This window comes from Eleutherodactylus coqui, chromosome 11, assembly GCF_035609145.1.
Source record: "Eleutherodactylus coqui strain aEleCoq1 chromosome 11, aEleCoq1.hap1, whole genome shotgun sequence".
NCBI classification, from domain to species: Eukaryota; Metazoa; Chordata; class Amphibia; order Anura; family Eleutherodactylidae; genus Eleutherodactylus; species Eleutherodactylus coqui.
In genome coordinates this window covers 133,738,810-133,764,127 of record NC_089847.1, presented here as the reverse complement: position 1 = coordinate 133,764,127, position 25,318 = coordinate 133,738,810, and the positions used below count along the sequence as shown (strand labels likewise).

General features: G+C 41.7%; 1 protein-coding gene across 2 annotated transcripts in view; it reads right to left on the bottom strand.

Moving 5' to 3' along the window:
• Positions 1–25,318, bottom strand: part of MICAL2 (microtubule associated monooxygenase, calponin and LIM domain containing 2) — a 229,108-nt gene that overhangs the window by 49,510 nt on the left and 154,280 nt on the right. For both annotated transcript variants that reach the window (XM_066583556.1, XM_066583555.1), the window contains 2 exons: positions 626–797; positions 205–359 (listed from right to left, as the gene is read on the bottom strand). In XM_066583556.1, the coding sequence (XP_066439653.1) occupies positions 205–359; positions 626–797 (327 nt within the window). The remainder of the gene's footprint in view (positions 1–204; positions 360–625; positions 798–25,318) is intronic.

The window sequence follows — 25,318 nt, the reverse complement described above, 5'->3', positions numbered from 1 at the left end:
GGTTTTTTTCGTTTTCCTATAGATCAACATTGAGAGTTAATAGGCTGATCTAGATGAACATTTGTATTTTTCGGTTTTCCAAACTATGTTACCCTTTAACATGAATAGTAAAAAAAATCTAAAAAAGTCCCGTACAATCCTTAAAAATCGTCTTCATGGCTCTGGGGATAACCGCCTGCTCCTCGAATAATTCCTGTCACTTACCATCTGTAGCTTTACAGGGGTGACCGGTGTCATCTGGCACTTCCCCATGCTTCCCCGAGGTCCCGGTGGAGGTAGATTCCTTCTTCTTTCGTGATGACAGCCTCCTGCGATGTAACTTTTTGCTGTACTCCTCAGGACGATTCTCTGTGTCTGAGCTGAAGGAACACAGAGGTTTTACTGCATCAGCCCAAGTAAAGGGCAGGTAAAAGAGCTTTGATCTTGCTGATTGGTACTATATCTGTTAATGTAAGAGGACCTTTACTATCTGGGACTGACTTAGAAGCTCACATTATATGTACTTTTCTATGACAGTCTGATAACCCAGAAGATTTGATGATCTGGTAACTGGTCCTGTTAATCTCAGGCACAAGTAATAGTAGGGACTCAAGCTGACCAGGAAAGAAATCACCAAGAAAGTCACCTGCTGTCGTCACTCAGCACCATAACACGCACGGCCATAGGATTATTGTCAGCTGTCTCTTCTTCTGGACCAATCCTGACAGATGTCCACTCCGTAGATACAGACGAATTTCTTCTCTTGAAAATTTTCAACAATGAATCACTCCGAGATTTCTTAGGTGAAGAAGGTTCATCTGCAGATTTATCACCAAAGAAGATTATTAATGTAATATAATACCAAAGCAACAATGAATAAAATGAATATAACTACTATAATACTGCCTCCTATGTACAAGGATATAACTACTATAATACTGCCCCCCATGTACAAGAATATAACTACTATAATACTGCCTCCTATGTACAAGAATATAACTACTATAATACTGCCCCCTATGTACAAGAATATAACTACTATAATACTGCTCCCTATGTACAAGAATATAATTACTATAATACTGCCCCCTGTGTACAAGAATATAACTACTATAATACTGCCCCCTATGTACAAGAATATAACTACTATAATACTGCCCTCTATGTACAAGAAGATAACTACTATAATACTGCCCCCTATGTACAAGAATATAACTACTATAATACTGCCCTCTATATACAAGAATATAACTACTATAATACTGCTCCCTATGTACAAGAATATAACTACTATAATACTGCCCTCTATGTACAAGAATATAACTACTATAATACTGCCCCCTATGTACAAGAATATAACTACTATAATACTGCTCCTATGTACAAGAATACAACTACTATAATACTGCCCCCTATGTACAAGAATATAACTACTATAATACTGCCCTCTATGTACAAGAATATAACTACTATAATGCTGCCCCCTATGTACAAGAATATAACTACTATAATACTGCTCCTATGTACAAGAATATAACTACTATAATACTGCCTCCTACGTACAAGAATATAACTACTATAATACTGCCTCCTATGTACAAGAATATAACTACTATAATACTGCTCCTATGTACAAGAATATAACTACTATAATACTGCTCCTATGTACAAGAATATAACTACTATAATACTGCTCCTATGTACAAGAATATAACTACTATAATACTGCTCCTATGTAGAAGAATATAACTACTATAATACTGCCTGCTATGTACAAGAATATAACTACTATAATACTGCTCCCTATGTACAAGAATATAACTACTATAATACTGCTCCTATGTACAAGAATATAACTACTATAATACTGCCTGCTATGTACAAGAATATAACTACTATAATACTGCTCCCTATGTACAAGAATATAACTACTATAATACTGCTCCTATGTACAAGAATATAACTACTATAATACTGCTCCCTATGTACAAGAATATAACTACTATAATACTGCCTCCTATGTACAAGAATATAACTACTATAATACTGCTCCTATGTACAAGAATATAATTACTATAATACTGTCTCCTATGTACAAGAATAGAACTACTATAATACTGGCCCCTATGTACAAGAATATAACTACTATAATACTGCTCCTATGTACAAGAATATAACTACTATAATACTGCCTGCTATGTACAAGAATATAACTACTATAATACTGCTCCCTATGTACAAGAATATAACTACTATAATACTGCCCCCTATGTACAAAGAATATAACTACTATAATACTGCCTCCTATGTACAAGAATATAACTACTATATTACTGCTTCATATATACAAAAATATAACTACTATAATACTGCCCCCTATGTACAAGAATATAACTACTATAATACTGCCTCCTACATACAAGAATATAACTACTATAATACTGCCCCCTATGTACAAGAATATAACTACTATAATACTGCTCCCTATGTACAAGAATATAACTACTATAATACTGCCCCCTATGTACAAGAATATAACTACTATAATACTGCTCCCTATGTACAAGAATATAACTACTATAATACTGCCCCCTATGTACAAGAATATAACTACTATAATACTGCTTCCTATATACAAAAATATAACTACTGTAATACTGCCCCCTATGTACAAGAATATAACTACTATAATACTGCCTCCTACGTACAAGAATATAACTACTATAATACTGCCCCTATGTACAAGAATATAACTACTATAATACTGTCACCCTACGTACAAGAATATAACTACTATAATGCTGCTTCCTATATACAAAAATATAACTACTATAATACTGCCCCCTATGTACAAGAATATAACTACTATAATACTGCCTCCTACGTACAAGAATATAACTACTATAATACTGCCCCCATGTACAAGAATATAACTACTATAATACTGCTCCCTATGTACAAGAATATAACTACTATAATACTGCCTGCTATGTACAAGAATATAACTACTATAATACTGCTCCCTATGTACAAGAATATAACTACTATAATACTGCTCCCTATGTACAAGAATATAACTACTATAATACTGCTTCCTATATACAAAAATATAACTACTATAATACTGCCCCCTATGTACAAGAATATAACTACTATAATACTGCCCCCTATGTACAAGAATATAACTACTATAATATTGCCCCCTATGTACAAGAATATAACTACTATAATACTGCTCCCTATGTACAAGAATATAACTACTATAATACTGCCCCTATGTACAAGAATATAACTACTATAATACTGCCCCCTATGTACAAGAATGTAACTACTATAATACTGCCCCCTATGTACAAGAATGTAACTACTATAATACTGCCCCCTATGTACAAGAATATAACTACTATAATACTGCTCCCTATGTACAAGAATATAACTACTATAATACTGCCCCCTATGTACAAGAATATAACTACTATAATACTGCCCCCTATGTACAAGAATGTAACTACTATAATACTGCTCCCTATGTACAAGAATATAACTACTATAATACTGCCCCTATGTACAAGAATATAACTACTATAATACTGCCCCCTATGTACAAGACTATAACTACTATAATACTGCCCCCTGTGTACAAGAATATAACTACTATAATACTGTCCCCTATGTACAAGAATATAACTACTATAATACTGCCCCCTATGTACAAGAATATAACTACTATAATACTGCTCCTATGTACAAGAATATAACTACTATAATACTGCCCCCTGTGTACAAGAATATAACTACTATAATACTGCCCCCTATGTACAAGAATATAACTACTATAATACTGCCCCCCTATGTACAAGAATATAACTACTATAATACTGCCCCCTATGTACAAGAATATAACTACTATAACACTGCCCCCGATGTACAAGAATATAACTACTATAATACTGCCCCCTACAGATCATAATACCCTAGTTGGTCTTTACATATTGAATTAATCTCACTCATTATAAGACCTTGTTAAATCATGAGCATAAAAAAAGAAACACAGAATGCCATGGCTGCACAGTCTCCAACATCCTCAGCTATTCCTGTGTGGTGATAATCCTATCATGGACTAATATGATGTTTCGGTGGTCGTCTCTCACTCCTTTGGCTTTGCCTCAACATTTTGCCTTCTGTTCATTGAAAAAAAAGGGTGCAGGACGCTTTTACTGTACAGACCGGTCATGTGTATGAGCTTCCTATAAAAAGACCGCATCAACATGGCGGCCTGGGACTCAGGAAGAGATTTTCTATCATATATTAATTTGAAACATTCCAGAAAAAAATATTGCTTATTCATATCCAGCAAACTTCTCAGACCCCCCCCCCCCCCCCATCCTAGCAATGTCCCTATTACTACAGGTAGCATGTCTGCCACTGACCTATCTCATATATTAATACACTTTATTTGTATATTACATGTTCTCTGTGTGCTTCTGTTTTTTGAACGTCTTCTCACCTACAATTAGTCATTGTTAATATCAAAGTACCAACAAGTGACCAGATACATAGGAGATACCATGCCCAATAAACACTGACATAATGTATGCAGACTAGAGGAATAGAACATGCAGTGCCCAGATACATAGGAGATACCATGCCCAATAAACACTGACATAATGTATACAGACTAGAGGAATAGAACATGTAGTGCCCAGATACATAGGAGATACCATGCCCAATAAACACTGACATAATGTATGCAGACTAGAGGAATAGAACATGTAGTGCCCAGATACACAGTGCCATATGATGTACAGATAACTAATACATACAGTGCCCAGACAAATAATAAATGTAGTGAGCAGATAAATAGTATATACCATGTCCAGATACACATTCCAAATAAAGCCCCCATGCCGTAAATGAGCCATGCATTGCCCAGATAACAGTCAATACAATGCCCCAATAGATGGTGCCATATAGTGTCCACTAGCGTCAGGCACATCATTTCCCACCAGCCGTCTCAGCAACTATCGCTTTTTGCTTTTACACAGGAGCAATTTTTACACGGAATACATTTTTTACATGGAGACGAACTGTGACGGAGATCTCTTCTGGCCGCCGGCCACCATTAACTGCAAACAGGCAGTCGCCCAGAGATTGAACCAGTCCTATTTACAGAGAGTGAGAAGGGACTCTGTAGTTGTTCTGTCTCAGCTCAGTGAAAAGGAATGACTAGTGACTACTGGGCGACTTCTCCCTCAGCGCCCTGTCAGAGGCCATGTGTACACGGGGCAAAAGTCACTCACAGTCACTTGTTTAAGCGATTTTTCGGGAAACTATCAGCCCGTGTAAAGGTATCATAGAATGGTAGAGGTCGAAGGGACCTCCAGGGTCATCGGGTCCAACCCCCTGCTCAGTGCAGGATCACTAAATCATCCCAGACAGATGTCTGTCCAGCCTTTGTTTGAACACTTCCATTGAAGAACTCCCCACCTCCCGTGGCAACCTGTTCCACTCATTGATCCCCCTCACTGTCTAATATCTAATCTGTGTCTCCTCCCTTTCAGTTTCACCCCATTGCGTCTAGTCTTTCCTTGTGCAGATGAGAATAGGGCTGATCCCTCTGCACTGTGACAGCCCTTCAGATATTTGTAGATCGCTATGAAGTCTCCTCTCAGTCTTCTCTTCTGCTTAACATTCCCAGATCCTTTAACCGTTCCCCATAGGACTTGATTTGTAGACCGCTCACCATCTTGGTAACTCTTCTTTGAATTTGCTCGTTTGCTTGTGGCTTTTTTTTTCTAAATCGGGGTGCCCAGAACTGGACATAGTATTCCAGATAAGGTCTGACTAAGGAAGAGTAGAGGGGGATAATGACCTCACGTGATCTAGACTCTATGCTTCTCTTAATACATCCCAGAATTGTGTTTACCTTTTTGGCTGCTGCATCACATTGTTGACTCATGTTCAGTCTATGATCTATTAGTATAGCCAAGTCTTTTTCACATGTGCTGCTGCTTAGCCCAATTCCTCCCATTCTGTATGTGCTTTCTTGATTTTCTTGCCCAGATGTAGGACTTTGCATTTCTCCTTGTTAAATACCATTCTGTTAGTCACCACCCACTGTGCAAGCTTTTCTAGATCTTTTTGAATCCTCGCTATCTTCCCTAGTGTTAGCTATCCCTCCTAGCTTTGTGTCGTCAGCAAATGTGATCAGTTTCCCCTCAATGCCCTCCTCCAGATCATTTATAAGAGTGTTGACCAACACTGGGCCTAGGACAGAGCCTTGTGGTTCCCCACTTGATACATTCTTCCACTTGGATGTGCAGCCATTTATGACCGCTCTTTGAGTACGATCACTCAGCCGGTTGTAAATCCACCTAATAGTTGCCTTGTAAATCCCAGATTTGGTCATTTTTTTCAATAAGTATGTTATGAGATACTTTGTCAAATGCTTTACTAAAGCCAAGATATACTATATCCACTGCATTTCCCTGAGGTACCTCAATACACAAAGTGACCAGACAACCAGCGCACACCAACCAGGTCCAGCTAAACTTTACCATAAAGTGCCCAGACAAATAATACATGCCATTACCACATAAATAGTGCATACCAAATGTCCTTGAAGGCTATGACACCAATTGTTGTTTCGTACCTAAAGTGGGATCTAATGGGATTGAGGATGGAGCCCATGTGTGAGAGACGGGGGTTTAGACGGGATTACAGCAAAGTATAAATGGCGCTGCTGGGAGATTAATATTAGAAAATGACAACTGTTACATAAATCTAGAAAAGGCCAAAAGTTGCTCAAATGTGAAATATTTCAGCCTCCTGCTTGTTGTTTGCACTTAATTCTGCCACCAGGGGGCAGTAAAGCACCTCAAATCATCAGTGTAGCTTCTTCTGTACAGAATGTCCTTCAGGTCAGACATAATGATGTACAAATAACAAGACACTGATCGATACTTGCCAGGCTGTGCAGAAAAACATGGCATCCTCCCTCCGGAAACAGAACCACTCTTGTCTACGGGCTGTATATGGTATTCACTTCAATGGGGCTGAGCGGACTACAAGTCTCAGCAAACCAAAGACACTAAGTCTTGAGTGTTTCATCTAGAACTTTGGATGAGTATACAAGTGATGTCGTATCTGCCAATGTTTTAATGAGACTATCCAACGAATGATACTGTTCAAGGGCATAAAAACAGAGAGTTCAGTGCAGTTTTGGGGGCACTCTTTTGTGGAACAGGGCATGCCTACTCTCTAATCATTGTAGGAGAAGTGTCATTTAAATGTGTAATGGGACCACCAATCAGGGCTGGCCATAGGAGTATGTGAGCTGGGTGTCCTCTGTTATTACTCTTGGATAGGTATGAATACATTTCTTAATCACTACATAGTCTGGCACTGTCCAATCGGTGCCAACAAGAGAAATGGTAACATACAGTTGTAAATGTTTTCATTGTTATTTCCAGGAGGAATAATAGAGGAACAGCACAACTGCTGAAAGACCATGATGAGCTTTATCAGGGATTCACAGTGGGATACTATTGTTTCAGCTGTATCCGGCTCCCTGATTACAGGCTGAGTATGAAGAACAGAGCGGTCCAGCTCTGTTCTCTATACCCGGCACGGAGGGCTCAGCTGTATAACAGCCGGGCGTTCCATGTAGAAAACATCTGGATGCAGAAGACAAGCGGGGACACCCTGCTTGTTTTTTGCATTCTCTGCTCCAAGTGCTTGGCTGTATAACAGCTGTATGCAGAAAAAAGCGGGGACACCCTGCTTGTCTTCTGCATCCTCCGCTCCGAGTGCAAGGTGATAGCTCATCTTGAGCGATCATCTTGCGCTGTAAATGGCACAGCGATTATCGCTCAAAAGTCGCTTAAAGGGGTTGTCCCAAGAAAGCAAGTGGGGTTAAGCACTTCTGTATGGCCATATTAATGCACTTTGTAATATACATCGTGCATTAAATATGAGCCATACAGAAGTTATTCACTTACCTGTTCCGTTGCTGGCGTCCTCGTCTCCATGGTGCCGTCTAATTTCAGCGTCTAATCTCCTGATTAGAAGCGCTTGCGCAGAAGGGTCTTCTCCCTTCTCTTGGGTCTCGGCACGAGCGGTGTTCTGGCTCCGCCCCCTTCTACGCGTCATCGCGTAGCTCCGCCCCGTCACGTGTGCCGATTCCAGCCAATCAGGAAGCTGGAATCGGCAATGGATCGCACAGAGCCCACGGTGCACCATGGGAGAAGACCCGCGGTGCATCGTGGGTGAAGATCCCGGCGGCCATCTTGGTAAGGTAAGTAAGAAGTCACCGCAGAGCGGGGATTCGGGTAAGTACTAAACTTTTTTTTTTTTTAAACCCATCCCTTGTGTTTGTCTCGCGCCTATTGAAAAAAAAAAAAGCCGTTTCGGCGCGAGACAACCCCTTTAAGTGATTATAATCGTTGTGTTTAAACAGGCCTTTAGAATGTGAAGCAGATAAGCTTTTGAAATGTTATTTAATGGAGTAAAGAAGTACTTACTAAAACAGAGGTGGACCTGGATGTGACTTCTATCGTTACACCCCGGCACTATATTATAAGCATCTAGATCAGATTTCTCACTCAGGACTCTGGAAACGTTTCTCGAATTCACAGTTGAAGTATTGCTCCCCCGTCGCTCTCCAAGTGCAACTTTCTTCAGATGCCATATGTGTTGAACATCAATCAATGTTTAGCAACACAAAGACATCACTTTAACCCTTCATCTCCACTGCCCTGAAGAAAACATGTTGCTTTGATTACAGAACGTTGCCAAGCACACGGGGATGGGGGGGCAGTATAATAGATGGGAGCTTATCAGAACTGTCACTTTTTAAGTACATCCAAGAAATCTGAGAAATTTATGGTTCCACCTCTGCAGTCATAACGCGGCCAGGAAGAGCTTACTAATGTATCTCTGCTTTCCTTACATGGACAGAAGTTATTGGGTACAGGAGTGATTGATGATTCTGCATGTGTGTGTATATCTATCGTCAGTATAGGCTGCTGAAGTAATACTAGGTTAGGATGTGGCCACAGGCACTGTAAAAAAGCAGTGGCCCTCCAGTTGTTACAAGACTACAACTCTCATCATGCCCTGACAGCCACAGTTGGTATGCAGTAGACCATGCAACTACTATGCGGCCCTATAGCTTTCAGAGCCCATGGGAAAGCCTCATTCAATTCACTTCCTTTTGACTATGTAATTGTACCTAGTCCCATCTCTGGCTTCATTACATCCCACCATATAGGGTGGGCAAAAGTCTGGACACACCCCTTTAACTCGTATAAGGCTGTATTTACATGGGCGATCAACATTCTCGGGTACAACTCGCATCGCACAGCACATGGACACTCCGCCTGTGTGAGACACCGCACATTATCTGTTCCATTCTTATGGAAGACTCACACAAAAATGGAACTTGTAGCGCTTTTTCAAACTCAGACCATCAATCCAAGTGAAAAATCACTCGTGCATGAACCTATTCGAATGAATGGGTTCATTTTCCATGCGAGTTTTGCTTGTGTCGGACAGAACTTGGGCGAGTTTAATGGCCATTTGAAAGTGGCCTAATAATGTGAAAATTGACTTCCACTAGGTTAAAGTATTAATTGGGAGGGAGACTGCATTTTTTGGTGGAGGAGACTTTTTCAGCAGCCGTTGTGTACTACACCATATTGAATTTAGCTCAGGTTTTTTCAACTGCGAAGGGGTCATGTGATCTATCAGTCTTGGCTAGAATTTACTCAGGAACACACTGGAAGTGTCAGTTTCTGCCCTATCTAAGTATCATAGAATCATAGACTGGTAGAATTGGAAAGGACCTCCAGGGTCATCGGGTCCAACCCCCTGCTCAGTGCAGGATCACTAAATCATCCCATACAGATGTCTGTCCAGCCTTTGTTTGAAGACTTCCATTGAAGGAGAACTCCCCACCTCCCGTGGCAACCTGTTCCACTCATTGATCCCCCTCACTGTCTAATATCTACTCTGTGTCTCCTCCCTTTCAGTTTCATCCCATTGCTTCTAGTCTTTCCTTGTGCAGATGAGAATAGGGCTGATCCCTCTGCAGTGTGACAGCCCTTCAGATATTTGTAGACAGCTATTAAGGTTCCTCTCAGCCTAAACATTCCCAGATCCTTTAACCGTTCCTCATAGGACATGATTTGCAGACCGCTCACCATCTTGGTAACTCTTCTCTGAACTTGCTCCAGTTTGTCTATGTCTTTTTTAAAGTGGGGTGCCCAGAACTGGACCCAGTATTCCAGATGAGGTCTGACTAAGGACAAGTAGAGGGGAATAATGACCTCACGTGATCTAGACTCTATGCTTCTCTTAATACATCCCAGAATTGTGTTTGCCTTTTTGGCTGCTGCATCACATTGTTGACTCATGTTCAGTCTGTGATCTATTAGTATACCCAAGTCTTTTTCACATGTGCTGCTTAGCCCAATTCCTCCCATTCTGTATGTGCTTTTTTCATGTTTCTTGCCTAAATGGAGGACTTTGCATTTCTCCTTGTTAAATGCCATTCTGTTAGTCGCTGCCCACTGTTTAAGCTCGTCTATATCTCTCTCTCTCTCTCTTCTCTAGTGTTAGCTATCCCTCCTAGCTTTGTGTCATTGGCAAATTTGATCACTTTCCCATCAATTCCCTCCTCCAGAAAAATTCTAGCCAAGAGTGATATACTGTATCACATGACCCCCTTCCCATCTGGAAAACCTGAGATGAATTCTGTATGGCAGTATTCAAAATGGCCACTGTACACGTCTCCTCCACCAAAAAATGCAGCCTCCCTCCCAGTTAATACTTTCACACACTGGAAATCAATTTTCTCATTATTACACCTGTTAAATGGCTGTGTCCAGACTTTTGCCTCACCCTGTATAATCTCTATTATGGCAGTAGAGTGCGTCATAAGAACACAGAAAACGCATTTTTCCAGAAGGAAAAAAACTAACAAAGTAGTCTGCTGGTGCTACTGACATATAACATGGCAGCGCCGTCAGGGAAAGGCAATGGCTACAATGAATGGTTTTATGGCAAAAAATGAAGATCAGGTCCCATCTGGTACTGGTTCTTGCCACCACCAAACCATCTTCACCAGCACAGGACAGAAGGTGGTAGCTTCTCATTTCTTGTAGGACGAAGATGTGGTAGAACCTTCAATCCTCAACGGGGACTGGGAAGGAAAAATGGATTATTAATACTAATTACACTAAAGTATTCGCATGCGGTGGAAACATTCTTCTACATCGAAATGAGCACAGAGGAGCGAGGTGCCAAGATGTCTGCTAATATCCCTCACAGCCCCGCTCCGTGCAGACCAGTGATAATCCAGAGATGCCGTTTCCTAAGTCATTGGCCTCTTCACCGCCAGCGCCGGGAACATGACATTCCTTCCAAGCAGCTATTGACAGCCAAGAGGCCAGTAATCATTTGTGTGCCGCGTGTTGATGAGCAGGAACGGTGCGGTCACCACGTGGACCTCATGTCTCCGCTTTCATCAAAACAAGATGCTGGAGATAACTTGGATAACTATTTTTGAGCGGAGCATCTGTCACAATGTAACAGCCCTGTTATTAATGATTCCAGGCGCAGGACGCTGCCCGCCAACGGTTCCGAACGTACAAAAGAACCAAAGAATTAGGAAAAGTTATATGTTACATCTTGTTTTTTCGGGTCACAGAGATGGCTGAGATCCCAAATAAGGTGGAACGGCGTCTAACAAAACATCCCATTCATGGCTGCTGTACGAGAAATCACATTATCCGTGGATGACTTCGCTCTCTTTACAATGTTTGTTCTGCTAGAAAGTTTTTCTTTGGATCTTTGTAACTTTCTCCCCTCCGGGAACTCAGTGAATGGAGTCTTATACAGTTCTCAGGGCCTGGAATCAGATCAGTGATCAGATGGGGCCCCTATAATTCTGTCCAGTGCCCGATATCACTATATATAATTAGAGGAAGCCTAAATGAGTTTCCCTGTTACTGCTGTATAATGAGATGTTCTGCAACTTTCTAACACTTTGTTTTCCAATTCCTCACCATTGTCAAGATCTCTGCTTGCAATCTGTGAATTGGAACAGTGTGATTTATAACCAATGGGTCTAAAACTCTGATGTAATACTTGATAGAGCTGAGGGTCTGCAAGAGGGGTATCTCGGCTACTGAGCCTCTTAAACAAAATCAGAAATAGGCCACCTGCAGATGGGCGGGTCGGATCCGGGGCTCCGGCTGTTTGATGTGCAGACCGGAGCCGGCGGTGGGTGAGTGACACTTCTGTGCGGGGCGTTTGCCGCGCGATATTTTGCGCGCCCAAATCGCGGCCGTCTGCATAGGATTGCGTTAGTTAACCCCGCCGCGGAATTTCCGCCCGCGTGCAGGTGGCCATAGGCCCCATTTTTAAGACTGATGCCTTCTTATGTTGCAGAGGTAGAGATCAGGACCCGGATGCGATTGCTACCCTCTGAACCCCCTATATTACATCTTCGAGTTTGCTACAATTGTTTCCAATGTAGACAATACTCTGTGAGCAAAACACATCAGCAACACAACAACAATGCAGTGATATGTTGCTAATAGCAGCTGACAACATAGCCATTGGACCGGTGGTCCAGGGGGGCACTGAGCCGAGCGGCCTACCTTCAATCCCATTAATCAGGAGTCAAGTAGCACACAGCATGGGCTGTCAGGCAGTCCTAAGCTAGTTGTACTACCAGACAGAGTTTCAGGGTCACTACTAACTAGGCTACGGAGGGGGCACTATTACATAGTGGGGCCACAGATAGGGCACTATTACATAGTGGGGCCACAGATAGGTCCCTATTAGTTAGTTTGAACAACAGGAGGGGGTCAGCATTACTTAGTAGAGTCATAGAGGTGGAGCTATGACTTAGTAGGACCACATAACGGAAACTGTTACTTAGCAAGACCACATAGGGGTTAATGTTACTTAGTGAGACCATAAAGGGCGCACTGTTAGTAGTTAGAGCCCAGAGAAGTTGCTATGACGCAGAGAGGGCACTATTACTAATTGAGGAAAATGAAGGCACTATTAGTAACGGGCATAGAAAGGTTGCTATTATTTAGTGGGGCCACAGAGAGGTTGTAGTTACCTAGTGGGTGCCATAGAGGAGGCACTATTACTAATTGGGGGCACAGAGGTGTTGCTATTACTTAGAGGAGCCACAGAGACTGCATTTTTACTAAGTGAGGCCATAAAGGGGCACTATTAGTAATAGGGACCGTAGAGGTGGCATTAGTACTATCAGGCAATACAGCAAGCACTAGTACTACGGGAGGTGAGGGTCTGAGAGCTTTATTGGGAGTAGTGGCAGAATGGGTAGAGTGTGTAGAGACGAGTTGTAGCTGGAAGTCAACATGGTGGTCTGGACTCAGATAGAGAAGAAAAGGGAAAGCGAAGGTCAGCAATTAGAAGAGATGCCAGCTGTGATCACTGGAGGTAACTGTACTGTAATCACCATCACTAGAGGTAACAGCTGTAATCACAATCACTGTGTAGAGCTGGAATCTATTATATCATGGCTGCATTATTTAAAGGTATACTGAAGCTGTACCGCTGTATCACAGCCTCCATGTTATAAACATTTATATACTCTTTATATATTCTGAGTTTGGCTATAAGGCCTCATGAGTTCTTTATACACTCCTGCTACAATGTCTGAAGTCCAGGACTGCCTAGATTGAATAGAGTTGTGTTATTTTGAAAACAACAGCAGTGCCATTCACTGGCAAGAAGCAGAGATCTTGAAAAATAAAAAAAAAACACAAAGTGTTTTAGAAGTTTTCAGAACTTTGTTATATAGGGATGAAGCTTTATGTACATGACATTGTATAACCCTTTTATTTATACCAGTTGCATATGTATAAATCATCCGGGTGCCCGCGTTTTTCCAGCATGGTGAGGCGTGAATGGGCGGAGGGAAGCTATGATGTAAAATCAATATAGGGCATCATTGTTTCTGCAATGTACTCTGTGCCAAGTCCGTAGGAGGCAGCAACTATATCTGACTCTCACAGCCCTGCAATCTACTCGTTATCTACATGTTTAGGTGGATACAGGGGTGCTATAAGGCTTTATGCTGCCTGAGGCAAAGTGAAAAGTGACAATGTCCCCAAGCAAAAAACCTGCACCCATTTTACAGACATTGAAAGCACCAATACGCAAGATACCCAACACATATTTAAACCATTGGGAATTGTCTAAGGTGACAGTAATAGTGCCTCCAGTAGTGGTCCAATAGTAAGTGTACCCCAGGGGCGTAACTAAAGGCTCAGGGGCCCTGATGCAAAACGTGAGCTGGGGCCCCCCCTCTATCTGTATCTGTACCCGTACCCATACCTAAACCATGCTGCACAGAGACATAACTTGAAGCTTCTGGGCCCCAATGCAAAACCTGTAACAGGGCCCCCAACTATAATGCTTTATTCATAGTACTGGGCTCCCTATATGGGGAAGAGAGGCCTTATGGGCCCCCTAAGGCTCCTGGGTGCGGGTGCAACCACATCCCCTGCACCCTCTATGGTTACGCCCCTGGTGTCCCCCTTGGTGGCCTCAATAGTAATAAAGTCCGCCTTAATGGCTCAGTAGTAAGGATCCCCTCCTCATTTTATAAATTGCTCCAAGTGTTTACCATGCCCAGAGGGTTCATCACAGGAAAACTAAACTTGTGGCAGCGGCAGCGAAAATAACACGGACACCTCTCACATCCCTCTGTGGCAACATTTAGGCCAGATCATAGTTTACCTGCTAAGAATAAATCTTACTTTGAATTAAAAAAAGCATTGTAAAGCTGAATTTTATTGTTTTCTTCAGGATGCTTTAAATGTGAACCGCCCCTTTAAACGTTCCATTCTGTATTTTGAGATCATGTGACCAGGTAAGCACTTTATACAATGGTATATCAAATACTTTACTGTACTGCTGCTTCCATAATGCTTTCTTCTGTAGTCACATCCAAAGCTGTATTCAGATATTATCTAGTTACCAGAAGCAGTGAATTGTGGGATTAAAGGGACTTCTGGGACCAGAGGGGAAGGGGCAATGATATTATGTGCCGCTCTTCCTTTTTAGCACTCTCGCCTGGATCTGTTAGTTCCTAGACCCTCTTCGGTTTTTTAGATGGTGGTGCTGCTCCTGTCACTGCCCTGTGCAATGGTAGTCTGAGGCAATGGTCACCTGAGTAGCACTGGCCAATCAGAGCAGCGTTTAGTATCTTAGACTACTGATGCACGATTGGTGCACAGTGTGCATTGGGTAGTCTGGGAAGAGATGTAGCCATATGGAAAGACCGAAGAAGGGCCAAGAACCGGTGAAGGCAGAGCAGAACACCCAGAAAAGGAGCAAATAATACAGCTCCCCCATCCAGTTCTGTGACAAGTTTTGATCCGGTACCGCAGAGCTGCTTTAACAGAGCTCAGTTACTAAGGCTAGTGTCACACGGGCAGATTTGCGCAGCGTTTTGCGTGCGCGATACCCAGTGAATAGACCCCATTAATTTCACGTCGACATGATATTGCTGGGAGATTAAGGCATTTCCAAACCTGCACTGAAGTCTATATGTCAGACATGCAGCATTCGGAAGTAGGAACTTCACTGCGTACTTCAGATGCGCAAAAAACCCTACAAGAATGCGCATATCTGAATACCCCAATGCAAATCAATGGAGGTTCAGCTCCCTGTATTATGAGCGAAATACGCACTCGTGTGAATGAGCCCCAACATGGTGCTTGCATGACGTTTTTGATGTGCAGTCTAATAGTACATTGAAGATGCTGCTGATAGCCGCATACGTTTTTACCACGAAGCGCGGCAGTTTTGCGATGCAGTTTTCGGCTTCTATGGGTGAAGCACATGATTTCAGTGCCCTTCAGTCGATCTGCAGAAAATCACGTTTTTCAGCAGCGTTTTTGATGTGCGCTTAACATGTATATCAAAGCCGCCATAGAAACGCCATACAAGCGCCATATCCTCAGGCCGTGTAAAAGCGCTAACGATCAGCTGATGGACTGCAGATAATAAATGGCGCTCCTTATATCAGGGTGTGACCGCCTATAGTGGAGTAAGATCAACAATGCAGCGGACACCAGTTGGCACGCACAGAACTGGTTGGACTGGTTCCTCTTAGGTGCACACAGTGTCCAGGCTCTTCCAGCTTTGAACCTTTTGCCAAAGAACACGGAGAAGAGACTGCGGCTCTGGAGTACAGCAGGTGATATAGAGGATGGGCTCTGCGATGCACGGGGGGCTCAGGGAGCAGCATCCTATCGATCCTAATATAGAGGTAAACACAGCTTAAAGAGGTACGAATGCTGGGACTTGTAGTGCTCTCTGGGGTATAAGCACTGAGTAGAAGGAGCTCCTCACCAGGATCCGATAACATGTAAGAGGTGGCGGCTCAGAGCTCAGAACAAATTGTCTGGGACTTGTAGTTCGATAATAACTAAATGTGAATCTGTAGATTGCTGACAAACATCCATAATGATTCTAGATGTTTCCATTGATATTCATTTTAGTTTTGTCGTCGGGGAAGATCTTTATGTTTGTCATCATACCCTGAAAATAAGACATAGCATGATTTTCCAGAATTTTTGAGGATGCAAAATGATTTTTCAGGCTTTTTGAGGATGCTTGAAATATAAGCCCTACTCCAAAATTAAGCCCTGCTAACAGTTAAAAGTCAATTTAAATAGTGTCCAGGCAGCATATATGTAAAAAACGTAAACCTTTTTGAACAAAAATTAATATAAGACACTGTCTTATTTTCGGGGAAACGCGGAAGTAATACTGTGTGCTGAGGCACTGTATCTAAGCCCACCGTGTGTGATATTGTCTGCTGTATCTAATCCTGCATGATGCATGAAGCCTCTTGAGATGATGATGCCTGTCTTGAAAGAGTCAATAATGGTTATGAATTTGTACTCCCAAATTCTACGTTGTGTCCGTGGTTGTAGGTAATTCTGTCTTTCTTTCTTTAACGGAAAGCAAGGATGAGGTCTCACCGCCAGACAATTAACGAGCGAAAGACAGAATTACCTGCGGCTGAGCACTTTTCTAACCACGCACACAACATAGAACATATGGAGGTTATTATATTAAGAGGCAATTTCAAATCTCAATGTCATAGAAGAATTTGGGAGTTCAAGTTTCTAGCCATTTTTGACACTCTCAAGACAGGCATCAACATCTCAAGAGGCTTCATGCCACAATGGAACATATGAGGAATCTGTAGCAGAGAGAGCACTCTGGCCTGGTGACCCCCTAACACCAATTCAGAGACAGAAAAACGTGCACATCCTTAACAGTGGACTAATTAAGTATTTACTCCTCTACTCATGCTAAGTAGGTTGGAAAGCTCGCTATAACATCATGTATTTTTGTTGGTCATTAAAAGGTATCATGTCTACAAGATTACTTGGTTTCTCTTACTGAGAACAGTCACATTTAAGCCTTTCATATCTCACAGCACTACAACCCCCATCATACAATGTTTCATACTTCCATTCTAATGACATCCTGAGATTGGGGCAGAGGGTGATGCACATATATAGTGGGGCTCCTGGTACATCCAGTGACTTCCTATGCCGGCCCATGGATATGTCATGCTGTCAGGTTTATCTATATCTGGCCACCCAGTTGCTGTGTCATTAGGGAGACGTACATCAGATCTGTTTTATAGGCAGATCTACTGACCCTGTATAAGTCCAACTCTATAAAACAGAAAGGTCACATAGCTACTCCAGACTTTGGCGAAGGTCGCAGCCAGTTGGACACGTCAGGGATTGAGTTTCTTGGAATCTATGTTTTGTCTAAATGTTATAGGGGCTCCGCTCAGTTATGGCTCCCTTAGGGTATGTTCACACATAGTGGAAAATGGGGCTGATTGTCCACAACGGGCAATTGGCACCAAATTCCGCATCAAAACTGCAATGGAAAACACCTAAAAATATTTGCCATTGCTGCGGATTTTGATGCAGACCTGCAGCTGATTTCACCTTTCAATTAGATTCAAATTGAAGGGGTTACATTTGCTGTAGATCTGCAGCAACTCAGTGATGTGTGACCGCACCCTTAGTAAATAGAGTTAACCCCTGATTGGACAGTGTATTGGATGTACAGGACACGCCCCCAACCAGCAACGCCCAACTGTCAATTTATTGTTACATTTCTAGGAAGAATAATGTACGGCAAAAACAGAGAGTTCAAAGGTCATCTCAGGAACCGGGCAGAAAAAAATGGGGAATTCAAGCTAATAAGAACTTTCCAGTCGCTGACAGAAGGACTTAATTTAGCACCAGGGTTTACGACTAGCGATGAGCGAGTATACTCGCTAAGGCACATTACTCGAGCGAGTAGTGCCTTAGCCGAGTATCTCCCCGCTAGTCTCTAAAGATTCGGAGGCCGGCGCCGGTGACAGGTGAGTTGCGACGGGGAGAAGGGGGGAGCGGGGGGAGAGAGAGATCTCCCCTCCGTTTCTCCCTGCTCTCCCCCGCCGCTCCCCGCCCCCCGCCGGCCTCCGAATCTTTAGAGACGAGTTGGGAGCTACTCAGCTAAGGCACTACTCGCTCGAGTAATGTGCCTTAGCGAGTATACTCGCTCATCTCTAATCACGACTCATTATATGGACACTTTACAACCATCTGCCTGATCAGTGGCGTCCTAATGGTCTATTTACACGGGCCGATTATCATGTGCTGAATTGTTTCATCGAGTGAATATGAACAATAATGATGTGCTGTGAACAAACGATGAGAGAATTCACTCATTTGTCATCGATCACATCTCTGTGATCGTTCTCAGTAAGAGAAACCAAGTAACCTTGTAGGTATGATAACTTTTAATGGCTAACAAAAATACATGATGTTATAGCAGTTTTCAAAAGTTCTTGGGGTTCTTCCTCAGGCTTAATGGAATAGATCTGAAGAAGTATATATACATATACACACATATAAAGGGAACAGACACGGTGTGAATACTTTGCCCTTAAAATATCACCATCAGGAGTAACTACTTAATTAGTCCACTGACAAGAATGTGAATGTTTTATGGTCCCTAAATTCATGCTGGGGGGGGTCACCAGGCCTGTGTGTTGTCTGTGCTACAGATTTCTCATATTTTCCACTGTAGCATGAAGGCTCTTGAAATATTTAAGCCGGTGTTGAGAGTGTCAAATATGGTTATGAAATCGTACTCCAAATTCTTCTATGACGTTGAGATTTGAAGCGAGGATGAGGTCTCACCACCACACAATTAACCCCTTCCCGCTCTACGACGTACATTTATGTCCTGAAGCATCGGGGTATGTATGGAGAGGTCGTGGGGTGACCTCTCTTCATACAGCGCGGGCGTCAGCTGTTTATTACAGCTGACACCCGCGGGCAATAGCTGACGGGTTCTGACAGCGGCATTTAATTCCCCCGAATGATGTTCGGGGGTCCCATATGGCCCCCGCGGTGAGATCGGGGGAGCTGTGCAGGTGTCATGGCAGCCGGGGGCCTTTTGAAATCCCCCCCTGCTGGTAGCTCTGATTGTGATTGGCTGAAGCACTTCAGCCAATCACAATCAGAGCTACTAGAAGGAGATTTTAAATCCCGGTCTGCTGATAGCTCAGAACTACAGAGACGGGGACAGCGGCAGAAGTCGCGGCTGAGCCCCGGCAGGTGAGTATTCTTTTTTTCCCTGAATAGCCATTGACGGGGGATGCTGGCAGCAGGATTCTCTACCGCAACTGACGTGTGACAGATGTGGCAGATGTAGCAGCAGGGAATTCTTTTAACTAGTGGGGGTGAGGAAAACATCTGCCACATGCGGCAGATGTGTTCCTCATGCCCGCGGGGGTGATAGCAGTGGCGGAGAGGTAAGTTGTTTTTTTTAATTTTTTTTTTAACACTATGTTAATGTTTCTTTTTTGGGAAGGGCTTATATGTAAAGCCCTTCCCTGAAAAGGAATGCAGGGGTGCCGGCCGGCGGCTCCATTGACAACAAGCACACAGCTGTGTTCACTCGTGTTTTTGCTCATACCTAGGTGCGCACGTATGTACGCACAATAACATGCTCATGTGAACCCACCCTCATACAGCGACGTCGATGGATAACTAAAAGAGTTACAATTTTTTTAAAAGGGGGAGGAAAAAACGAAAATGGAAAAAAAAAGGGTCACGTCATTCAGGGGTTAAAGAAAGAAAGAACAAATTACCTGTGGCTGAGCATCTAACCACGGACACAACATAGAACATATGGGGGTTACTAATATTAAAAGGCGACTTCAAATCTCAACGTCACCGAAGAATTTGGGAGTACAAATTTATAACCACCTTTGACGCTCTCAAGACAGGAATTAAGATCTCAAGAGGCTTCATGCATCACTGGAGAATATGAGAAATCTGTAGCAGAAATAACACACCGGCCTGGTGACCCCCTAACACTAATTTAAACGGTAAACACTCCTGTGGCAGAAATAATTAAAAAGAAATGTAAATGCACGATTATCAGCATGTGTATAAGGTGATCCTGCAAACGCTCAAGAGTCGCTTGTTTTCCTTCTATTTATGTTCTCATGTAAACCCGTCATGAAAGGGCCTCAGAGGGGCCGCGGGTTGCCACATGGCTGGTACTCATTTCTTGCTGGCCATGTGAATGGCCAGTAAAAAATAATTGCCAGCCGCAAGCTGTCCGGGTAGCAACTCAACATCCACTGAATTCACTCTATTTGCAGCTCCCTTCCGGTATCCATCATACTGGGGAGGTCAATGGTCACAGACTGATTACTACACCAACCGCCAGAAAGGAGATGAGGATAGAGCGAATTCAGTGCTTGTCAGGTTGCTGCCCAGGGGTCACTATGGAGGTCACTATGGGAGCACTATTACTCCTTGGACCAATAAAGAGACACTAGTACTACTGGGGCCACTAAGGATGGTCAAAATTAATACTCAGACTACTATAGGAGTCATAACTACTACAGAGGCCCCCGAATGGGCCAATTTTACTACTGGGACCACTAACAGGGACACTATTACTGCTGGGGCCATTGTGGGTGCACACTATTACCACTGGGGCTATTAAAGGGGTCACTATTACTACTGGGACCAGTAATCGTGTTACTCTTACTACTACTGAGACCACTAAAGGGGGCACAATTACTACTGGGGCCACTAACTATTGGCTCTGTAACGGGCACTTCACATAAGTCTCAATGGTTCAAATATATGTTGGGTATTTTGTGTATTGGCACTTTCAATACCTGTAAAAGGAGTAAGGTTATTTTTGCAAGGGGAGGTGGGAAAGCACTATTTCACACTTTACCTTAGGTGGAAAAAAGGCTTGGGGCACCCCTAATCTTGATAGAAAAAACACAAGCTATAAATAATGTTCTATCTGTGCTTCACTTGTTAACCTGCCTGAAAATAGTCTCAGAGCTCTCAGAACTTGCAAATATATATATTTTTCTTCTGGTTATAGAATTAATGTATCACTTCTAGAATAATTTTTTTTTTTTTTTTTTTTTATAGAAGAGTATTTCATATCACACAAAAAGAATAATGGAATAAGGAAAGGGACAACCCAGAATTATCATATAGTATGTGAGGCCAAAAAGACCCATCATTATAGTTCACCTTATTACCCCCTAATGTCTTTGATATAGAGGAAGGCAAAATATCCCCAATAAAGTAGAAGCCAATTTTCCTCATTTAAGAGAAAAAAAATCTTTCCTGACTCCAATGTGCAATTGGATTGATCTCCAGATCACCGACCCTTCAGTGATATATCATGGAATATTGTATCGCTCAGGAAAGGCGTCCAGACCCTCTTCAACTCTCATCCAATTCTGCATTCTGTCCTCTCTTGTTTTATCTACTTTACATCATCCTTTGTATCATCGGCAAATATTGATATTTTACTGTTCAATCGCTTTACTAGGTCATTAATAAAGATATTAAAAAGCGTAGCGCCCAATGCTGCCCCCTGTGGCGCTCTACTAGTAATGGTGACCCAAGACAATAAGTTCCAGAGTTGTTATACTATAGGAAATGGAGTTTTTACTAAATATACACACGAAGGGGGCGGACGGCACTTCTTTAAGTCTAATTACAATAGATATCCATGGAGCTCTGTATTAAACGGGTTTCTAGTTTCACCAGCTATAGGGGGGATTATCTCTCTACCCCATATACCTCTATCTATCTATTCCCTCCATATTCCTGAGCATTCTGTAATATTCTGATTTTCCATTTAAGCAGACTTCATCCTTCTATAACCAGCCCTCTGCGAAGGCATAGGAGCCACGTGATACGGGCCTAAATATAGGCGTACATATCTTCTCAGGGATTGTCACCTCACTGACCCTATGTACTAAGCATGTGTATAGCATGTTACCTACCGGGAGGTGTAACATCCACAGCTAGCACACAAGAGCAAGACGCAGAAAAAAACAAACACAAAAGTATATATGTCACCAGCAGAGAAGACAGCAGACACAGGCAGGTACAGTATGGAGCAATTTGTGTTTGTTTGGCTCATGTTGCCTTCAATATTATCTCCTCATACATAGTAACAACATAAAATGACATCATAGAAAAACACAGCAAATATGTCGACTAGACGGGCACAGTGTGACGAGTCATTACCAAGAAGCAATGAAGTTTCGGTTGGTCTCTCTATGTGTTCACTTTGAGTCCTGAGAAAGCAGCAGGCCGGGCTCCACCACCACTTCTACTCACCTTCTAATTCCAGAGAACCTCAGAAGACGGCACTGATATGTAGTAAGGTAAGTTACCCAAAAAAGGGGTCATACCAACATCAGCACCAGGCAACCAAGGTAAATGTGACCAGATCAAGGAAGGCAGTATTATAGTAGTTATATTCTTGTACATAGGAGCAGTATTATAGTAGTTATATTCTTGTATATAGGAGCAGTATTATAGTAGTTATATTCTTGTACATAGGGGGCAGTATTATAGTAGTTATATTCTTGTACATAGGGGGCAGTATTATAGTAGTTATATTCTTGTACATAGGGGGCAGTATTATAGTAGTTATATTCTTGTACATAGGAGGCAGTATTATAGTAGTTATATTCTTGTACATAGGAGGCAGTATTATAGTAGTTATATTCTTGTACATAGTGGGCAGTATTATAGTAGTTATATTCTTGTACATAGGGGGCAGTATTATAGTAGTTATATTCATGTACATAGGAGGCAGTATTATAGTAGTTATATTCTTGTACATAGGGGGCAGTATTATAGTAGTTATATTCTTGTACATAGGGGGCAGTATTATAGTAGTTATATTCTTGTACATAGGGGGCAGTATTATAGTAGTTATATTCTTGTACATAGGGGGCAGTATTATAGTAGTTATATTCTTGTACATCGGGGGCAGTATTATAGTAGTTATATTCTTGTACATCGGGGGCAGTATTATAGTAGTTATATTCTTGTACATCGGGGGCAGTATTATATTAGTTATATTCTTGTACATAGGGGGCAGTATTATAGTAGTTGTATTGTTGTACATAGGGGGCAGTATTATAGTAGTTATATTCTGGTACATAGGGAGCAGTATTATAGTAGTTATATTCTTGTACATAGGGGCAGTATTATAGTAGTTATATTCTTGTACATAGGGGGCAGTATTATAGTAGTTATATTCTTGTACATAGGAGCAGTATTATAGTAGCTATATTATTGTACATAGGGGGCAGTATTATAGTAGTTATATTCTTGTACATAGGGGGCAGTATTATAGTAGTTACATTCTTGTACATAGGGGGCAGTATTATAGTAGTTATATTCTTGTACATAGGGGACAGTATTATAGTAGTTATATTCTTGTACATAGGGGGCAGTATTATAGTAGTTATATTCTTGTACATCGGGGGCAGTATTATAGTAGTTATATTCTTGTACATCGGGGGCAGTATTATAGTAGTTATATTCTTGTCCATAGGGGGCAGTATTATAGTAGTTGTATTGTTGTACATAGGGGGCAGTATTATAGTAGTTATATTCTGGTACATAGGGGCAGTATTATAGTAGTTATATTCTTGTACATTCATGGCAGTATTATTGAAGTAATATTCTTGCAGATAGAGAGCGGTATTATAGTAGCTATATTTGAGGATACAGAGAATATAAAATATGTGCTTCTTCCTAAGATAGAATTTAAGGAATAATTATAGTATTTATATTCTTATACATAGGAGCACATAAATAGCATGTTAGCTACCGGTAGGTGTAACACGCACAGCTAGCACATCACAAGTAGAGAGGACAGCAGACGCAGGCAAGTACAGTATGGAGCAATTTGTGTTTGTTTGGCTCATGTTGCCTTCAATATTATCTCCTCATACATAGTAACAACATAAAATGACACCATAGGAAAACACAGCAAATATGTTGAGTAGACGGGCACAGTGTGACGAGTCATTACCAAGAAGCAATGAAGTTTGGGTTGGTCTCTCTAGGTATTCACTGATTTCTGAGGCAGCAGCAGGCCGGGCTCCACCACCGCTTCTACTCACCTTCTAATTCCAGGGAACCTCAGAAGACAGCAGTGAAATATAGTAAGGTAAGAGTTACCCACAAAAGGCATCATAAAAACATCAGCACCAGGCAACCAAGGTAAATGTGATCGGATCAAAGAGGGCAGTATTATAGTAGTTATATTCTTGTACACAGGTGGCAGTATTATAGTAGTTATATTCTTGTACATAGGGAGCAGTATTATAGTAGTTATATTCTTGTACATAGGGGGCAGTATTATAGTAGTTATATTCTTGTACATAGGAGGCAGTATTATAGTAGTTATATTCTTGTACATAGGGGGGCAGTATTATAGTAGTTATATTCTTGTACATAGGGGGCAGTATTATAGTAGTTATATTCTTGTACATAGAGGGCAGTATTATAGTAGTTATATTCTTGTACATAGGAGGCAGTATTATAGTAGTTATATTCTTGTACATAGTGGGCAGTATTATAGTAGTTATATTCTTGTACATAGGGGGCAGTATTATAGTAGTTATATTCTTGTACATAGTGGGCAGTATTATAGTAGTTATATTCTTGTACATAGTGGGCAGTATTATAGTAGTTATATTCTTGTACATAGGGGGCAGTATTATAGTAGTTATATTCTTGTACATAGGAGGCAGTATTATAGTAGTTATATTCTTGTACATAGTGGGCAGTATTATAGTAGTTATATTCTTGTACATAGGGGGCAGTATTATAGTAGTTATATTCTTGTACATAGTGGGCAGTATTATAGTAGTTATATTCTTGTACATAGT